Source organism: Rissa tridactyla, chromosome 6 (genome assembly GCF_028500815.1).
Source record: "Rissa tridactyla isolate bRisTri1 chromosome 6, bRisTri1.patW.cur.20221130, whole genome shotgun sequence".
Lineage (NCBI taxonomy): Eukaryota > Metazoa > Chordata > Aves > Charadriiformes > Laridae > Rissa > Rissa tridactyla.
The window spans coordinates 23,900,285-23,919,092 of NC_071471.1; the positions used below are offsets into that span (position 1 = coordinate 23,900,285).

General features: G+C 36.5%; 1 protein-coding gene across 1 annotated transcript in view; it reads right to left on the minus strand.

The window, feature by feature from the left end:
* DNER (delta/notch like EGF repeat containing) overlaps positions 1–18,808 on the minus strand; it is a 136,832-nt gene that overhangs the window by 65,975 nt on the left and 52,049 nt on the right. Inside the window, exons 2-4 of the mRNA XM_054206376.1 lie at positions 14,779–15,075; positions 3,806–3,900; positions 1,227–1,393 (exon numbers count right to left, since the gene is read on the minus strand). Coding sequence (XP_054062351.1) covers positions 1,227–1,393; positions 3,806–3,900; positions 14,779–15,075 — 559 coding nt within the window. The remainder of the gene's footprint in view (positions 1–1,226; positions 1,394–3,805; positions 3,901–14,778; positions 15,076–18,808) is intronic.

The window sequence follows — 18,808 nt, forward strand, 5'->3', positions numbered from 1 at the left end:
AATTATCCTGTCTTCAGCAAGTTTTTACTTACTTTTATTGTACATTAACTGCCACAAGACAAATGGAAAAATTTATTCCTGAGGAAGACACATGAGGAAAGTTTTAATGCTGATAAATTAAATGCAAAACTAGATTAAAAGAAAAAAAAAGCTAAAACCAAATGTCTTGGAATGAAGTAAATAATAAAGAAGATATAAGGAACTGGAAAATTATTTGAAGAAAATAAACATCAATAAAAGAAACCACTGCTGACTGTAATTAAATTTTTATACTAAAACCTTCAAGCAGTATCTTTGCTAAGTGACACCTCAAAAAGGAGAGAACATGGCACCACTACTGCATTTGTGGTTGGTTTTTTTCTGTATTAGCTACACACTTAGAATTTGAATGTTTCTGCATCAGAATGCATTTAATTTTACATTTATTAGCATGATAAGTTGCTGAATAACAATTTGTGGCAGCTTATACGTCATTATAAGATATACAGCCTTTCAAGATTATAATAAATGCTGTTAGTACAATGACTTTGGTTTCATGTCATTGGTATAATAAACCATCTGCCCAGAAAGCTCAATTTAATTAGGTCTATTGTCTCTATGCATAAATATTGCATTAAATCAATATTATATCCCATACACTTAAAAATAACATATCAGCCTATTTTCATTGCACACCTTCCACTAGGATGCTTAACATTTAATTGCCAAATGAAACATGTACTATAATTTCTAAGGTTTCGTATTCACAGAGACAAAACTAGAAGAGAAAAAATAATGCAAGTAAACACTGTTAGAAGATCCGACTTCCTATTATATTTTAATATATTTTTTCAAATTTGCTGTGTACTGGCTTAAATTTCTTTACAGGGTATTCCATGATACATTACCTGACAAAGAAACACCTCAGACATTCAGAGTTACTTACTGTAGCATTTACCAAAAGCTTTATAGCAGGTTAAAATAGAACATACACAATTTCTTGCATCATCTAATGGTATCAGGCAAAAATCACCATCTAGATTTTAAACTGAATGATGCCACCTATGTAAGAATTTAGTGTACCTCTTGTCTGCTTTCAATGAACCAATGTCTAAAACACAGTCACAATATCTGGATCTTTCAGCAGTCCTTAAATTAAGGGAATTATCTCTTTGTTTCTCTAAGTGTTGGGTAAGCCATCAGCTGTCACTTATAGGTGATAAATAGAAAGTTAGCATGTTACTCACCAATAAAATAATTGTTTCCTAATGCAAGCATTTCTTCCGAAAGAACAAGTCCACCCAGTGCCTGGAGAAGAGTGACACTTCTGCCATCAATAAGTGAACACTGTTTAAATCCAGTGGTTGTGACCTTCCACAGCAGGATAAGAGAAGCAGTAGCATCTTGCCTTATTCTAAGAAAAGAAATTATGAAAATGTTTACACTGAGGGAAATTGGTGTCATTAGGAAGTACATCACTGCAGAACTAAAGTTTATCAACAAAGAAAACTTAAATGTAGCACGTATGGATTCAGGAAAAGGCCTGAAGGTTCTTAGCACGTCCACAAAAATAAAAAAAAAGCTTCAATAGTAAGATTTGCATAAGAGTATACGTAATAGTAGATTTAATCATACAGAGTCTCCATTTCTAATACTTGAAGGACACCATCTTAGTGCCCCAGAGGAGTTTTACATAAACATTATATAATAGTAAAGCATCCTTTTTCAGTCTTTGTACTTATGCCTTTTTGAATAGTACCTCCTTTCTACATCTACAATGCCATCATTTTCTGCAGCAGAAGTACATCCAGCCCTCTTGTTTACTGGGGAACATCCAATGTTCATTCAATACAGGGAGACGGATCCTGGTAGAAATCCTCATTTGTTTGACACACCGGATCGAAGGTTCAGAACAGTTTATTCGTGTAAATCAAATGAGCCATGTAATGCTCCCAAGGTCACAGTCCACGGTGCCTTCCTGAATATTGACAGATTGGATAAAGTAGTATCTACAACTGCATATAATACTGTTGGCTCCACTAGGGAGCACTGTATCTATGTCAGCATTTCTTTCCTCTCAGGACACTTTTTTCCCTACTCACCTCCATAGAGGAAAAATAAAAACCTGTCATGTTTCTGGCAAGTACCCACGTATTTGCATTAATTTCCTCTGAAGGAATCCCAAATGAGTTTGAACAATCCTCCAAAAATTCAAACACAACTGCATCCAACTGTGGAAAACTGATAACTCTCTCCTGCTGAAAACAGCCTGCAAATACCCAGAGATGAAGTTCTGTTCCACAATTTCCTGTTTCAATCCTGCTAAAAACACAAGGCAGTTTCTCCCTTGTCGCTTCTTATTTGAGTTCAAAACAAGAAATGCAAAGTTTTGTAGAATGTTTGACACAAGTTGGAAAAATGTTGCAACTAGACATATAAGAAGCAAATTTTTGTCAGTATTTTGGGTCCTCTGTAAGAACCACCCCCACCGCTACCCCCAAAGCTGACCATCTCACTTGTAGAACAGGATAGCAGCTAGTTGCACAGTTTAGGTCACACCTGACAATCAAACCAAAATAAAATTATTAAATTGAAATTATTTTCCTTTCATAGATAGCCATTGAACAAGAGACATTACTTGGGCCTTTAACACAGGAAATACAATGAAATGAAGGTAGATATTGATCTGCATTAATCTACCCAGATATAAAACACTGCTAAAGATGTATAGTGGAAAAAAAAAAAAGAACAAAAATGACTGCGTACTCTGCAACCTCCTTTAAAGGGGGGTCCCTCCATCAAGGGTCTTAAATACAGCTATCAAACCTACAAACGCCACCTTATTCCCGATTTCAATAAAAGACACTTGTTTGCTTACAGATTGCAGCCAGCCAGAGCATCCACACTCACAGATCTCTCCCTGACTTAGGCTTAATGCTCATGAATGAGCACGATTCAAAGTCCCGTGGGAAGAGTGGGACAGCTCCCACGTTTAACAGTTACTGCTCCAAACTGTCTGCAGCTTGTCTGCTTGCATCAGTTTGTTTTTTCCTGCGAGCATGGCCTTTTTTAACTGAAAGCTGGGATTCTGGAAGATAAGATGACAGTATGAGAAAAGTAGGCTATTTTGGGAAAATCTAAGCCTAAAATTGCAGTAAAGCTGTGAGCCAGAGAACTACGTTGGCAGATTTTTATTTGAAATAAAATTTCCAATAAGAAAGTGCCTCATCCCAACTGACAGAATCAGATCTTTCTAGGAAGTCAGGTTCTGTTAATTAAAAGTAACAAAGTAAGCATTTGATCGAAAAAGGATGAGTTTGAAATGCATTCAATTTCTTGAGAAATGTGGTTTGCAGGACATACACAAAGATTTCACAGCTGATGATGACAATAATCCAGAAATCAAATACAAGTGCACAGAATACATGCATTTATATAGTCAATAGTAACACTTTCTACCAGAAAGTGCATCTTGAGATGTAAGAGGAGGGGAAAAAAGGTGTTCACTGCATGAAGGAGAAAGGAAATATCATGTCTTCTCCAAACTAACATCTTCAACACGTCTGCCCTAATTTGTAATGCATTCTAATAGCCTAGAGACGGTTTACATGCTTACATCTTTTAAAACATTAAGTACATGGGAAAAATTATACCAAGCAAAGAGCTGTCATGGCACTGCTAGATGCCTGAAGTCTGTCTGAAGTTCTTTTATATACTTTTAGCCATTTGACAACTCTGCCCATCTGAAAAACTGTTATCTAAAATATCCAGGCAAATTAAAATAAAAGCATTTTTATATTTCATCACACATGATAAATATTCTTACTTTATTGATGTATTCTGTGGAACTTCAAAGGAGATAAGCCGGCCTCCAGCAGAGGTATTGGAACTGGCATTTCCACAAGCCACATCTGGCGTTATCTGAAAATAAGAATAGTTTTAGTTAACATTAAGCCAGAAAATCTAACCAAAGAAAACATGAAAGATTTTTTCAACAATAACACTAACAGTCCAGCAGTGATCTTTTAAAAATCATCAGGATGGACCAAAACATTCACCAAAACATTTATATTATCAACAAACATCCTTTTAGGTTTTTGTTTTAACAAAAACTTCCTGAACATAAGTGTAAACTTCTAAAGGTATTTTCCTTTAAAAGAGATGACATTTAGAAAAAGATGAATAGGCTTCTGGTCCTTTAAAATAATAAATAAATATATAAAATAATAAATAAATAAATAATAATAAATAAAGCTCTAATGTTTGCCACATCCAAGAAATGTCACAATATTAATTTAGGTGATCTTGAAGGATTTATAATAGCAAATACTGATATTTTCTTTCTACTATATTGAAATACATTTTTTTACAAACACAGATTACTTTAAAGAAATATTCCCACATCTTGCCAGATGGAAAAAAATTACAAGCACAGTTGAGGAAAGCACAGAAAGGATGCAGCAGACATAGAAATCAGTTACTGTATTAACTAGATCAAGACACCATACAGGATACCATACAACATAGAGGAATCACAAACAGACTCCTTAATTATTCATATCTCCTAAAGTAGTAATTTCATGAAGGCCGTTTGAAAACCATTAGCGTTTCCAATGACACCTTTATTTCAAATAAGTAATATTTTATGTGGCATAATTGAGTCTTTCTATCGCCTACATTAACATCATCAGTAGTTTTAATTAAGTAGTTCTCAGGTATCTTCATCAGCTTGCCTATGAAATATCACACTGTAAAAAAAAAAAAAAAATAAATCCACCAGTTTCATCTTCAAATTGCTAGGCAGATTTTGCAATTTGGGTTTTTTTTTTTTTCAGTCATCTAGAATACATGTGCAACCTTTTCACATCAACCTTACTGGCTAAGTGAAAATGCAACCTGACACACTTCTGAAGACAAAGCCAGAATCTAATTTTTAAGTAAAATTGAAATTCATATTTTAAACATTATTATGAAACACCTGTGAAAATATGAACAACACAGCGTATGATGCAAGTAACAATTTTTGGGAGACTCAGACTTGATTTTGACTTGGCAAGACAAATACCCCATGTTCACATTTCCCAAAAATGTCTAGAATACTCGATTCATTGTTGAGTTCTCTGGCATACATACACGTAGTTTGTGAAAATAAAGTGAGATGCAATTTTGTTGTATGTGTTCAAATGAATTTTGAAAAAAAGATAATATATTTATTACAATTTTTCAATCTTGGAAGTCAAAATTATGAAGCTAACATTCAAAGCTCAATGAATCCAAAAATTGGTTTTGGCTAACACTCTTATATTTGCCAACATTTAAACTTTCATTTTCTTTGAGAATCTATATGCTTACTGGGACAAAGGAAAAAAAGAAATCAACGTGTCTATTCTCCCAAACTTATACTACAGCTAAAAATACACTCACTTTTAAAGTATTTATACAGTTTTACAATTTCACGCATCTATTACCTTGGAGCACAAGGGGGAAAAAAAAAAGTAATTTAAGCATTTAATTTACCTTACTATTCAATAGTAGAAGTTTGTAAAGTAAAGGGTAATGATCTCTTTGAAACTAGAATTTTAAAAATGACAAAAAGTTAGAGAAGCAAGAGCTGAACAAAGTGGCTGCATAAAGTGCCCTTGTGGCCAAAAAGGCCAATGGCATCCTGGGGTGCATCAAGAACCGCGTGGCAAGCAGATCGAGGGAGGTCATCCTCCCCCTCTACTCTGCCCTGGCGAGGCCGCATCTGGAGTGCTGCGTCCAGTTCTGGGCTCCCCGATTCAAGAAGGACAGGGAACTGATGGACAGGGTAGAGCAAAGGGCTACCAAGATGATTAGGGGATTGGAACACCTCTCTTATGAAGAAAGGCTGAGGGATTTGGGTCTCTTCAGTCTGGAAAAAAGACGACTGAGGGGGGATCTTATCAACACTTATAAATACTTAAAGGGTGGGTGTCAGGAGGATGGGGCCAGGCTCTTTTCAGTGGTGCCCAGGGCAGGACAAGAGGTAATGGGCACAAACTTGAGCATAGGAAGCTCCACCTAAACATGAGGAAGAGCTTCTTTACTTTGAGGGTGGCAGAGCCCTGGAACAGGCTGCCCAGAGAGGTGGTGGAGTCTCCAACTCTGGAGACATTCAAAACCCGCCTGGACGCGTTCCTGTGCAACCTGCTCTGGGTGACCCTGCTCTGGCAGGGGGTTGGACTAGATGATCTCGAGAGGTCCCTTCCAACCCTATGAATCTATGATTCTATAACAAGAGATGAGATTTAACCTTATGAAAATGGAAATGACAAACCAAAAAGACTTTGGTTTGCAAACACATCAGAATTTAGCATTACCTAGCATGAAAAGCACACGTAGGAAATATTTTAATGATAATCAGAAGAGTGAAATGCAAAATGCAGAATTTTAACTCTTCTATTAACAGATCTGTAACATTTGATGTCTTTCTCTATCTAGGAACTCCATTTGTAATTGTCCCTGACTTCATGTTCTACAAATCTGATAAAATAATCATCTAAACTAATAGGACACTAAAATCAGGATTTTACAACAGCTGAAATTTAATAATTTTTTATATTAAAAAAACCCGTAGTATTTAGATCAGAGGAAAAAAAAACCAAAAAAAACCACCACACCACAGGAAGAAGCAACAGCTCTCATAAGGAACAAAATTAGTTCCAGCAGTGTCCTATTTCAAATACTATGGAGACAAAGACGACAGCTTTGATACCTGAATTAGGAAACAAATTACAGAGTTTTCCACAGCCATGGGAAATTTGTATAAAGACTTTTAAGTATGTCTCTCTCCTGTTTTAACAGAGCTTTCTGCAAAACTGAAGGATTGAAGAATGAGGGCAAAGATGACCAATTCATTCAGTAAGAAAGGACACTCAGAAGATTAAAACAATCTGTAAAATCTCACTCTCAAAAAAAAAAAAAAAGCTGTTAGAACTGGTAGGAGATGTTTAAAACAGAACTCACTGGAAAATATACTTAAATTATTTTCAGAAGGTAAAATAAAGAGCATTTCTACCCCAATTTAATTTAAAAACTGAGACATAACATACATAAACAGACATAACACATAAACAGACCATCTGAAGTCATTTAAAGAGAATCTTAAAAAAAATTACATATAACTGCAATGACATGAAACTCTTCCAAAATTCCCCTGAAGCATTCAATAGCACAGAACCTTCAAGCCAGCATGGAAGTTGCTTAGGGAACAGACTTATAGATACAACACAAATGATGCAGCTACTTTAAAAACAGTCACCAAAGAAATCAAAATCTTCATGCACCTGCCAGACCCTAAAGTATGTTTAGGAGCTGCTTACAAAGCTAAGCTCCTACGTCAGCACAGAATATATTTAAGAGCTGCTCTTCAATATATTACTTAGAGTTTAAAATGCTTAAATATCAAATTGCTGATAGGAGATATACAATTCCTCTTTACATACACGTTCCATAAGTTTGCATCTAAGTCATGTTCTTATTTTTAAAAGAGAACATAATATATAAAAAATACATTTCTGCTTCAAATGCTTAAACAGTGTTAACTTTTTGAGTCTTTACATGGGTAAAAGATGACCCATGATTTGGGTCATGATTTGAGAAAGCAAGAGCGAAATCTCCAGAAGAGTACCTATTCCTACAATCTCTACTTGGACCTTAACATTCAGCGGTGCCCTGGGTAGAAGACTACTTTACCAGGCCACAGCATTAGTATAAATGAGATTGCAAAGGATATCAGGTGTGGTACATAAGAAAAGAACAACAGACAGTTCTTCCATATTATGATTTTTCTGAAAAAATTAAATAGTGTGAATTATACAGATGCTCTCCTGCCTTATGCACCAACCAGGATAGAGAGATATACATTTAATTCAACAAGTGCTGAAATACAGAAATAGATCCCAAGGCAATATTTTTACATGAGTGCCTTTATTACTTTGGTAAATTAAATGTACTAGCCCTTACTTCAATGAGGCTAAGAAAAGTAACATACAGACTCTAAGTCTACATTTATGCCAGGATGCATATACGCAGCCTCTCACACTACTGAAAGTAGTTCTCTGAAGGTATTTGTTGTATACGAAATTTCCTAGTATGTTTCTTGGAAAGCTGACCAGACATTTGTAATTCTACAAGGCCTTATCAACACTGGCAGACTAATCCTGGACAGTGCAAAATCCAGCCATTCTGCTACTGTGATACATGTTTGCATTTCTTCTGTATCCCAGTCCCCTGAGTTTAAAGAATTGCAGGCTTTTACTTCTTGCAAAATATGCCACACTTTCCTCAAACTTAAAAGTGGTCTCTAAGTGGAATGGCTAAATTCACGTTAGCCTTAGCAATTCCACACTACTCTGTTGAGAAGACATTAATGAATATTTCTGTAAACTAACACATAATTTCCAAACACTGGAAGAGGCTGTCCAGGTGTCTTGTGGACTCTCCATCCTTGAAGATAAAATTTAAGACTGAACTGAACACAATTCTGAGCAACCTCATCTAGTTGACCCTGCTTTGAGCAAGGGGGTTGGAATAGACCACCTCCAGAGGTCCTTTCCAACCTCACCTACACTGTGATTCTGAGTAAAAATTCACCCCATGAGCCAGGTGCCTACTAAGTCTTTCCTGTAAATTGCTATTGAAACTTCAGTGCCATCACGGCTTTCACAAAATCCCACTCCAACATACAATAAGAGTGCTTCATTTTGAAAATATCCCCAAAGCTTACACAAATAAGTATGTGTGCACATGTGTGCATTCAGGCACACGCACAGAGACTTGTGTATTTTTAATCAATGCTTTACTCCTGTGCTCGCTGTGAAAGTTCTCTTTGGTTTAATCTCTTGTCTTTTCATCTCAAAAAGCTGTTCTGGTTTTACCCCTTAATGAGGCAACAAAGAAATCTGCAAGGCCTTGCAGCCAAAGCAAAGTGGGGCAAATCAGTCTGGAATTAAACAAAATACACAAATGCACATATCATTTCCACACATCATTCTTAATGAAATAAAATAGGTGAATACAAACTTATCTTACAGAAAAGATCAGTGCTTAAAAGAAAAAAAGTCTATGCTTAAAAATTTAAACATATTTGTAAAGATATTATATTAATGGAAAGAGTACAAAAATGAGTTTTTTGAGAAAACAAGGCTGTGTTCTGGGGTGGCCTCCCATGAAAATTGACATGGTCATTAAGAAAGATAGTCTTTCGTTTCTTTGGTGGCACAGAAACTGTCACAATGAGTACATTACAAGGAATGCTCTTGCAAGCGTTGACTCTTTCAAATCTTCTTTCAAGGGATTACATATTAACTTCTAATTCAATAAAGCAAGTTTCATATCATGCAGTTTTGCCTTTTCTGAACGTATAACTACTTCTTTATTCAAGACAAGGCCTGCAGGATTTCTTCTTTTCCAGCCCTCTAAGGGTGGCAAAAGGTGTCTTATTTTCTAAGAAATACAACATGTTTGTCAGCCTTCCTTATGCAAGGGAAAAATAATATGTGAGAGAAATAAAACAGGTCAGATCCTGTTCCAGATTTTGAACAGCTGTCTGCAAAGAATTTAAAAGGGAAAATAGTAGGAAAATAGAAGGCAATATAATAGAACCATAAGAGGGGGATCAATTACTATCAATAAACCTGGCACAGAAATCACATGCAGACAGAACAAAATCGTAAGAGGAAGAAAAGCAGTTCCCTTGCCCTGTAGCATGGAAAAACTACTGCTTCTGAAAATCTAGTGCCACGTAGCCTAACTGCCACATGAGTATATTTTTTTCTACCCTCCAAAGTTTCATATGGGACAACACTTGAAAGAAAACCAGAACAGAAAGAAAACAAACGCTTACTTCTAATATATAGAATAGACTCGTAGAATGATTTGGGTTGGAAGGGAGCTTAAAGATTACAACTCCCCTGCCATGGGCAGGAACACCTCCCACCAGACCAGGTTACTCAAAGTCCCAGTATAGATTCAAATGAGTAGGGCTTCAGTATCGTGACATAACTGCACTCACTAGAATTTTCTATATTTCTGTCCTTAAAGGGGATATGAGAGTTTTGATTTTAGGAAAGCTAGTATTTATGACTATCCATTAAACATCTTTTAGCAACGGAACATACTAAAGAAAGGTTTGTATGAACTTCACATAAGTTTTGTTTGAGCGTATTAAGCTTTTAGAGACATTTAGTTTTGTGTTTTGAAAATAAATATAATAAAGGGTATTGCCTATCCAGAATGCTTACACCAAGTTGCCTATCAGGCTGGCATTTGTACAGAAAGTTACATCCACAAATATTGTAGAGGGGAGATTTAGTGTAAAACCTAAATTTTACACTAAACTTAGTGAAGTTACAGATTTATCCTAGAAGAATGTTAAGATTATTCAAACAAAATCTATGTTTCCTCCAGTCTCCTTATTTGTTTGTGTATCTTTTTCTAAAAGCAAAAGAAAAATAATAGAGGCTTCCAAAACAAATCTTATATACAGCTATAAGAAGAGCTGTCCTAAGTCAAACCAAAAGTCTACATATTCCAGCACTTTAACTCCAACAGCAATCATAAGAGGGCAACCCAAGAAAATAGGGTAAGAAAAAGTAAAGCATATTTCCTCCTGCCTCCACCCATTTCCATTTCAAAGATTTTCCTAAGATGTCATTTCTAAGGATGGAGTCTCTATGTATTTAGCCACCTCAAATGGATCTCTCTTCCATGACTCTCTTCAGCCTCCTTCTGCATTCATAGCGTACTTTGGCAAAAAGGCATGATCGTTCAGCAACACATAAAGCAGTCAGAGATTCAAAGGTCTCTGTTTCAAGCAGAATTATTCTGTAAGCATATTCCATTGCTGCAGAGCAGGCGTACTCTCTCTCAGGATTTTCCACCTGACCCAGCTATACTCCTTTTAAAGGCTTACAATTTACTAAGAACACATGTAAAACAAATGCTGTCCCCATTGCAAGAGGAATTACAAATTTATTGCAGCCTCTAATCACTAGTTCCAAAAGCTTGAATCTGAGCAGTACTATTGCAGTATAAATAAGAGGTTAGACTAGGACTCGTGCTTAGCATTATAATTCCTGGCTGTTCACCTGGCAAATCACTTTACTGCTCTGCGCTTCAGTGTGTCCATCTGTAAAATGTGAAGAATACTACAGATTTCCTTCAAAAAACATTTGAGAAATAATAAGGAAAAGTAATATCTAAGAGTAGACTATTGCTATCATTGCAGTTCTTACAGTTGATTTTGTACAGGTACACAGAAACCTTCATTGGATCTGTTATTTGAATATGAGTAATGAGATGGTTTCTTTTTTCTTCAATTATTGTCTAGTATATATCTTTTCTAGACTGTAACACAAAAGATCACTGTACTGGGGAAATGTGGATTGCTGGATGTATCTCTCTTCCAAGTGGAACAACTTAGTTGCCCAAAGTAGGAAGAAAATTCTCTTTCAACAGCTGATCACAAAGATAAATTCTTATTATGTTAAAGAAAACAACAGACATGAATATTTTTCTCTCAATGATTTGTGTTTGTAGCCCTTAATCTCCATATCAGGAAAAGATTAATTCTGATAGCAAGAGCTCTCTAAGAAATGAAACTGTATCCAAAGACACCTGTATGTTGTCTACTGGTGCAGATGTTACCAAGAAAGTTCAGTCAAGCAAGCACTGTCAAATATATCCCTAGTATCTAAGGAATGCAGAAAAAAATGTCCAACTGTAACCATATATCATGCCTCTCGGAGAGTTCACTTCTCTCAGGTGTTAGGTTTTTGAGTCTCCAAAACTTCCTGAAAAAGCTTCCATGGAAACTTCATCCTTGCAAGATAGGGAGAGCTTCCATTTGGAGAGTTTCTGGCAAAATTTCTCTCCGCGCAGACAGACAAAAGAGTATGAAGAACATTAGCTCACTTGTGGTATCAGTATAGAATAGTGTGAAAAACAGGCTGACTTTGAAAGATTTAAAGAAAAGAAGAAGAAAAAAAAAAACACAACAGGAACAAACCTCACAACACAATAATAGCAGCCTTTGCTGCCTCTGAATCTCAAGAAAGATCAAAATAGTAGATTTTTGCAATACAAAACCTACAGTTGCTTTATTTTTTTCCTTTTAAGAGGCCAAGAAAGGATCAAGCTTTGCAAAGCTTTTAAAGCTATGAGGAAAGGTAGTATTTTTCTGCCTTACACTCAACTCTTTACTCTTGAAGCCTCCACCAAAGAGCCTTGGGAACAAGACCTTCAGGCAAATCAACTCACTTTAGATTAATACAGATCATAGACAATGTCTTGGATTAGCAACTGAAATACCTTTCTTTCAGATAACTACTCTCTCACTGTGAATTCTAAAGAACAGAAGATTATGCTACCCTAGAAAGATTGTGAAAAATCCAAGATCCATCACAATACATTAAAAATATTATCAACAGAAGTAATTTCATAATAGGGTAACAAGTAATTTCCATGGTAGTGTTAATAATGCAATTGCAGTTGATAACCTATTTGTATTTCTCCAGTAACAGAAGACGCATAGAAGGGTGAATTTCAGCTATTAAAATACCCACTTGTGAATGTTTGGCTGAAATGCTTAGTGAATCTACCTAAAATGCTAAATAAATGTTACTTATACAATCCTAGACCACAGATTGAGGAAGACACACAAGGAAAATCTGGTACAGAGAAAGGTATGCCCTTAATTGACCAGGACACATGGAACACCCATGCAGAGATGACACAGCACATTTAAAATAAGTAATAAAAGCAGATCATTGTTTGTTTCTGCTTCAGTGCTCTCTCCAGACTCCATACTTTGTGACTAACATATGTTCTACTGTAAAATAACAGATATGGGAGATGGAATTCCAAGAAATAAAGCTCTGTTCTCCAGACGTTGCCCACCAGAACTCCCACTGAAATACGATACAGCCCTATATAATCTGAGAGTCATAATACATCAAACATGCATTTCACATACATTGGTTTTAGTTTCAAAAACTGATTTAAATAAATGTTATAGTAAAAACATGAACAAATTTGTTTGGGCTAGCAAAGAATGATGAAAATATACTTCTTCCGGGATTAAACTTGTGCCTGTTCATTTTCTCATTATGTAGTGCGTGAAAACACCTCAGAAGAATCACACTCCTTGAAACACTTCAAAAACAGATACAGCTGACATTTCACCTGTTTATTCTTGAACAAACTCAAATGAAATGACTTTACAATGCATTTTTCATTAAGAATAAGATGTCACAAAGATTTTAATTCTTTGCCTGCCAAAATTATAGTATTTCTTCACCAACAAGCTTCATTACCCCTACACTGTTTCGTACTAAGTTGACCCAAGCAAAGCCAAAAATATGGCACTACCATTACCCGAAAACAGATGCTCACTTTTATGGCAGACTGTGCATCTTGCACATACGTACTATTATTATAGGTGGGTCATCTCCGGATCAGGTTGGAGACTCCAGTACCAACTACTGTAGTAATAGTATATGCAGAAGTAGTGGTCTCACACCTCCAAGTAAGAGAACAACAACACAGAGAAATATAAGTCATCCTTGCAGTGATGCACTTCAAAGAAGAAGGGAAGAGTTTTGCACTATGTAATACACTGACTATCACTTTTCATAGAACCATAGAATGGTTAGAGTTGGAAGGGACCTTAAAGATCATTTAGTTCCAACCCCCTGCCACAGGACACCTCCCACTAGACCAGGCTGCTCAAAGCCCCATCCAGCCTGGCCTGGAACACCTCCAGGGATGGGGCACCCACAGCTTCTCTGGGCAACCTGGGCCAGTGTCTCGCCATGCTCACAGTAATGAATTTCTTTCTAATATCTCATCTAAATCTACCCTTTTTCAGTTAAAAACTGTTACCCCGTGTCCTATCACTACACTCCCTGATAAAGAGTCCCTCTCCACCTATTCTGTATGCCCCCTTTAGGTGCTGGAAGACTCCTATAAAGTCTCCCCGGAGCCTTCTCTTCTCCAGCTGAACAACCCCAGCTCTCTCAGCCTGTCTGCATAGGAGAGATGCTCCAGCCCTCTGATCATCTTTGTGACCCTTCTCTGGACCTGCTCCAACAAGTCCATGTCTTTCCTGTGCGGAAGGCCCCAGAGCCGGCTGCAATACTCCAGGTGGGGTCTCACCAGAGCCAGAGGGGTAGAGTCACCTCCCTCAACCTGCTGGCCACGCTTCTTTTGATGCGGCCCAGGATGTGGTTGGCTTTCTGGGCTGTGGGCGCACATCGCCAGTTCATGTTCAGCTTTTCATCAACCAGCCCCACCAAGTCCTTCTCCTCAGGGCTGTTCTCAACCCATTCTCCACCCAGCCTGTATTTGTGCTTGGTATGGCCAAGCAATCCTCAAATAGCTATGTTTTCTTAGCACTGCAGAGATACACACTTTTCAGAACATCATGTGATTATAACTACAAATAGCAAAAAAATATTTTAAAGGTATTGCTTTAACATTTTTATTTTCCTGAATTTATTTAATGTTTTAAGATACGTTGTCATACAAATGACTGGAAGAAACATTTCAAAGAAATATCCAATACAACAATTTGACCAAACTCAGCCCGCTACTTTTAATAAGTATCTTTTTTTTATTTAGTTATTTAATTTTACTAGTATATTAACTCAGGGCAGAGATCATATCTTCAGTCCCCTCATGTAGATATCCATGAAATCATGCATAAATGACAACACAGCAATGATAACTCTTAGAAGTTCTTTTCCATGCATTTTTATTTAGACAGAATATTCTCACCTCTATTTCATCCCATTTCAGATCTACAACTTTCTGTCCTGCTTTTGGCTGCCATGTAGGTAACATCACGGTTGCTCTTGAACGAGGAAGAACAATGTCAGGTTCCAAGGTGGATGAGACTGGTCTGCTCTGCCTTGGTGACGTCAACTCTGTCTGTTCAGAGACTGGAAGGCTGTGCAATGCATGTTCACAGTTTGTTCCCTCATAGCCTTTGCTACAGAGACAGAGGTAGCCATCACCGCTAGTGCTGCAGTTACCATGGTGACAGGGGTTGCTGGCACAAGGATCTGAAACAAACTGGGAAATACATATCATATAGGTTAATTACTGCATATAAAGTATTTATTTCTGAGCTTTACAAGGATTCTTTTCCCCTCCTGTATTTATCTTCTAACCATATTTATGAACCAAGCTCATCTTTGATGTATCTTCAAGGAAGTACATTCAAAGGATTAAAGAATATAGATTAATCCATATTAACCACTTTTCTCAGACCATTTAATGCTAATTCACTGTTGACACATTCAAGCGAAGTGTCACTGTTCATAATAAGCAATTTTCAAAAACAGTCTTAAAAGACTAACCTATCCAGGGAAAACAACAAACATCTAGAAATTTAATACAGCAACGGAAAAGGACCAGGGCGCAGAACTCATGCAGATCACCAGGTCATGAAGCGGCTCTGTGTTGTCAGAGTTAACCACATCACACAATCGCGGTCATGGACACAACTTCCATTTTAAAATGGCTAGGCTTTTTGCCCACACTTTGTTTAGTGGACGGCAGTTTCAGAGTCTGATTCATTCTGGTGCTGAAAACTTTCTAACAGGAGTTGGGGCAAAAATGTGCTTATTTTTAAAACAGAATTTGTAATAGTATAGGACAAGACTGAGCTCAATGATGCCAGAAAAATCCTGTCCTATGCCTGCTTGAATTTCTAGGTAAAATTTGTCTACAGCTAGTTTGTACTCAGTTTCTTATGTTGTCATTGACTTTCAGGTTAAATGTGTTTTCCCTCTTCTATACTGATGTTGACATACATAATGTATTTGTAGAATACATCTACAAACTCTTCTCAAGTTTTAGCTGTTACACTAAGCAAGCCACGCTTGCTCAGTCTCCTTGTGGAGGACAAGCCCTCTGTTCACCTGCTCATTTTTGCACCCCATGCTCCACCTTCTGCAAAAGCATCAATACTTTTTTTGTCCTGGAAATAGACTCCTTGATCTTACTTAAGAAACATTTGCTTAGTCAGAGCCAAATAACACTGCTGACTCACTGTCATCATTTGACCAACTACGACATCCAGGAAGTTCCCTCAATTTGTCTTCACATCAAAGTGATAACCCATCACTGGAAACAGACATTTTCTCAGTCTTTAAACGCAAATTTCATCCAAGTGTTCCAGTCCTAAAGGTTACCCAGCTCTCCCCTGTTCAATATTCCACTCCTTCCCTGCATAAGCAGTGCTTCTTATTATATTTCTCATTAAAGGACCATAGTTATTTATTATTAAACATCTGTTTCAATTATCATAAGAGTTACATAAGCTTTATATACCATTAATGTCATAAAAACAAGTATTGGGTCTACACTAGGAATTTTATCTTTCCATCGGTTCAAAGACCCAGTGTCAAGGACACCAAATCCTAATATTACACCTTCTTATATAAAACAGTACTAGTATTTACCCTAGCTAGAATTCTTTCTTCGTCTGGAATTTTTCTATACCCCAGCCTTTGTAACATTTTTGGACAGAAAACAGAGGAAACATTATTATGAAAGTTAACTTTGGAGACAGTTAATGATGAATGTCAGATTTTGTACTGATGATGCAGAAGAGTTAGAGGCCATGGAAGACAGTCCAAAATATATGGTCTACTCATTGATCTTGTGGTTCCATTAGAGCTATGAATGTTATTTACTCTGCACAGTGACACATCTCATACACATCAGGTGTTACGTTAGACATCACGATCACGCTCTGACTCTTCTTCATTTTTAAAACGCAACTATATAGCGAGTTTGTATATTCTTAATACGTCAATTATCAAGGAAGATGGATTTTTATAATCAGATGGGCTTATCTCCTGAAAGACTCTTTCTTCTGCAAATCAACAGAATACATAAGTTCTCAGAGAACAACTTCAATATGTCTCTCCGTGAAATAATATTTAAGTGACAGAAAAGAACAATTTCCAGAGAAGAACAAAACCTAGTTCTGTTCTATAATTTGTCAATTACATTTTAAGCTTGCTCCCACTGCCAAGCAGCAGAGATTTTCACAGAAATTTCCTTTTCCTTTAAGAGTGTTGAAGACAAAAAGTGTTGAAGTGTGAACAAAGTCCAGATAAAAAAAAAAAAAGTTTGCAACAGTTTTTTTTCATGTTCTAGTTGCTTGGACTAGATCAGAGTTTGAGACATGCAGGTATCCTATTGTTGTATAAACCCTTTACTCATTCTTTCACAATTAATCCAAATTCACATTAACCCACTTTATATGAATAAATAAACATTTATTCTATTTGAGGCAATTTAATTGTTCTCATCACAACTAAAATTATTTGCAAACCTAGTAACAAGAAAGAAAAAAAACCCAACATTTTCAAACAATCACAAAGGGCACTTTTTCCCCTTAGCGAATACATCGACTCACTTTACAAGCAAAATAATAAGTGCTTTGTGATACATGTTATTTGCTGTAAATTGTTTTGAGCTTGTTTGACTGGAAACAGATGTGCTTCACAACAAGCACTGCTTACTGCTGCCCATGCCACACACTGAAGAACACCTTGTGCCTTATGAATCGCCACTAACCTTCCACACACAGTAGAAGTGACAACAATTAAGACTGATTTAGATGAAGAATAAAAAAAGATGAGTGCAGATGTATAACTTCAGCTATGCACTTTCTCAAAATTGAGTTTTATGAAGTACTTCACAGGATTTTAACTTATCATTCCCTTTTCTTAGTGCTATTAATTCTAAAGCTCATTTTTCTTTCAGTAAACATATCAAAACAAATCAATGTCCTTTGTGCACCTAAGTTTTCTGTTGAACTAAAGGGAGTTCATTCTGATTAGCAGTTAAAGAGAGAGGAGGAAATAAAATTCATTAATTTGTGTTGGTTGTGATGTTTCTGTGGTTCCTCTAGCCCTCTCCAAAGTGGCAGCAATAGTTAGCAGGGGCTCTGAGAAATGTCTTGACACAGTGAACAGCATGGCTACATCAGAATTATAAGGTAGCAAAATTTCAAGGCTTGACATTCAACAAACTTCTGAAGCTCACAGAAAAAAAAGTAAACAATATCCTTGGTCTCATAACTGAGAGCTAAACATAACTATATTGTGAGTACGCAATTAAAAGGGCCCTTTTTTAGCCATTCCTTGTGAAGTTCATAGTATTTTAAAACACTGTTGCAGAGAAAAAGAAGAAGCAAGTAACATGTATCCATATAGCCCATGATTAAATAAGAACACAATATAAGCACTACTAAAAAATTCCCGATTTTTTAAGATGTAGAATTGCAATAATCTTGATTAAGAGACTATATTTAGTATCTAGTTCTCTTGTTTTCACCCCCATTTCTCCATTTAATAGCCTGTCTGTTTTCATAATACACTCAGTGACTAAATAGACACAGTCAGCAGTTGCAGCTGACAAATCTGAGCTAAAAATCATGTATTTGCATGCAATTATTACTTCATGTGTCTGGACTGCTATAATTTTTGGAGTATTCTTCCAATACAATCCTAAAATAGATGCATACCAAGGTGCCCTTCATATTGCAGTTAATTTTCCGAAGGGAGACTGAACAACACAAATATGGTACAAACACTAGTCTTGTTTAAGAATCACATTCACAAACATGGATTTTTTGCCAGCCAGTCCAACTGTTTCCTAGGGTTTCAGTTTAAGATAAAACACTGCAAGATGTAAATCTGCAAGGTCTTTCTGCTGGTGCTCTGTGGTGACACCAATTTGTCATTTACTGCCCATTCAGCATCTCTTCAGAGTGGTTCTACCCAGA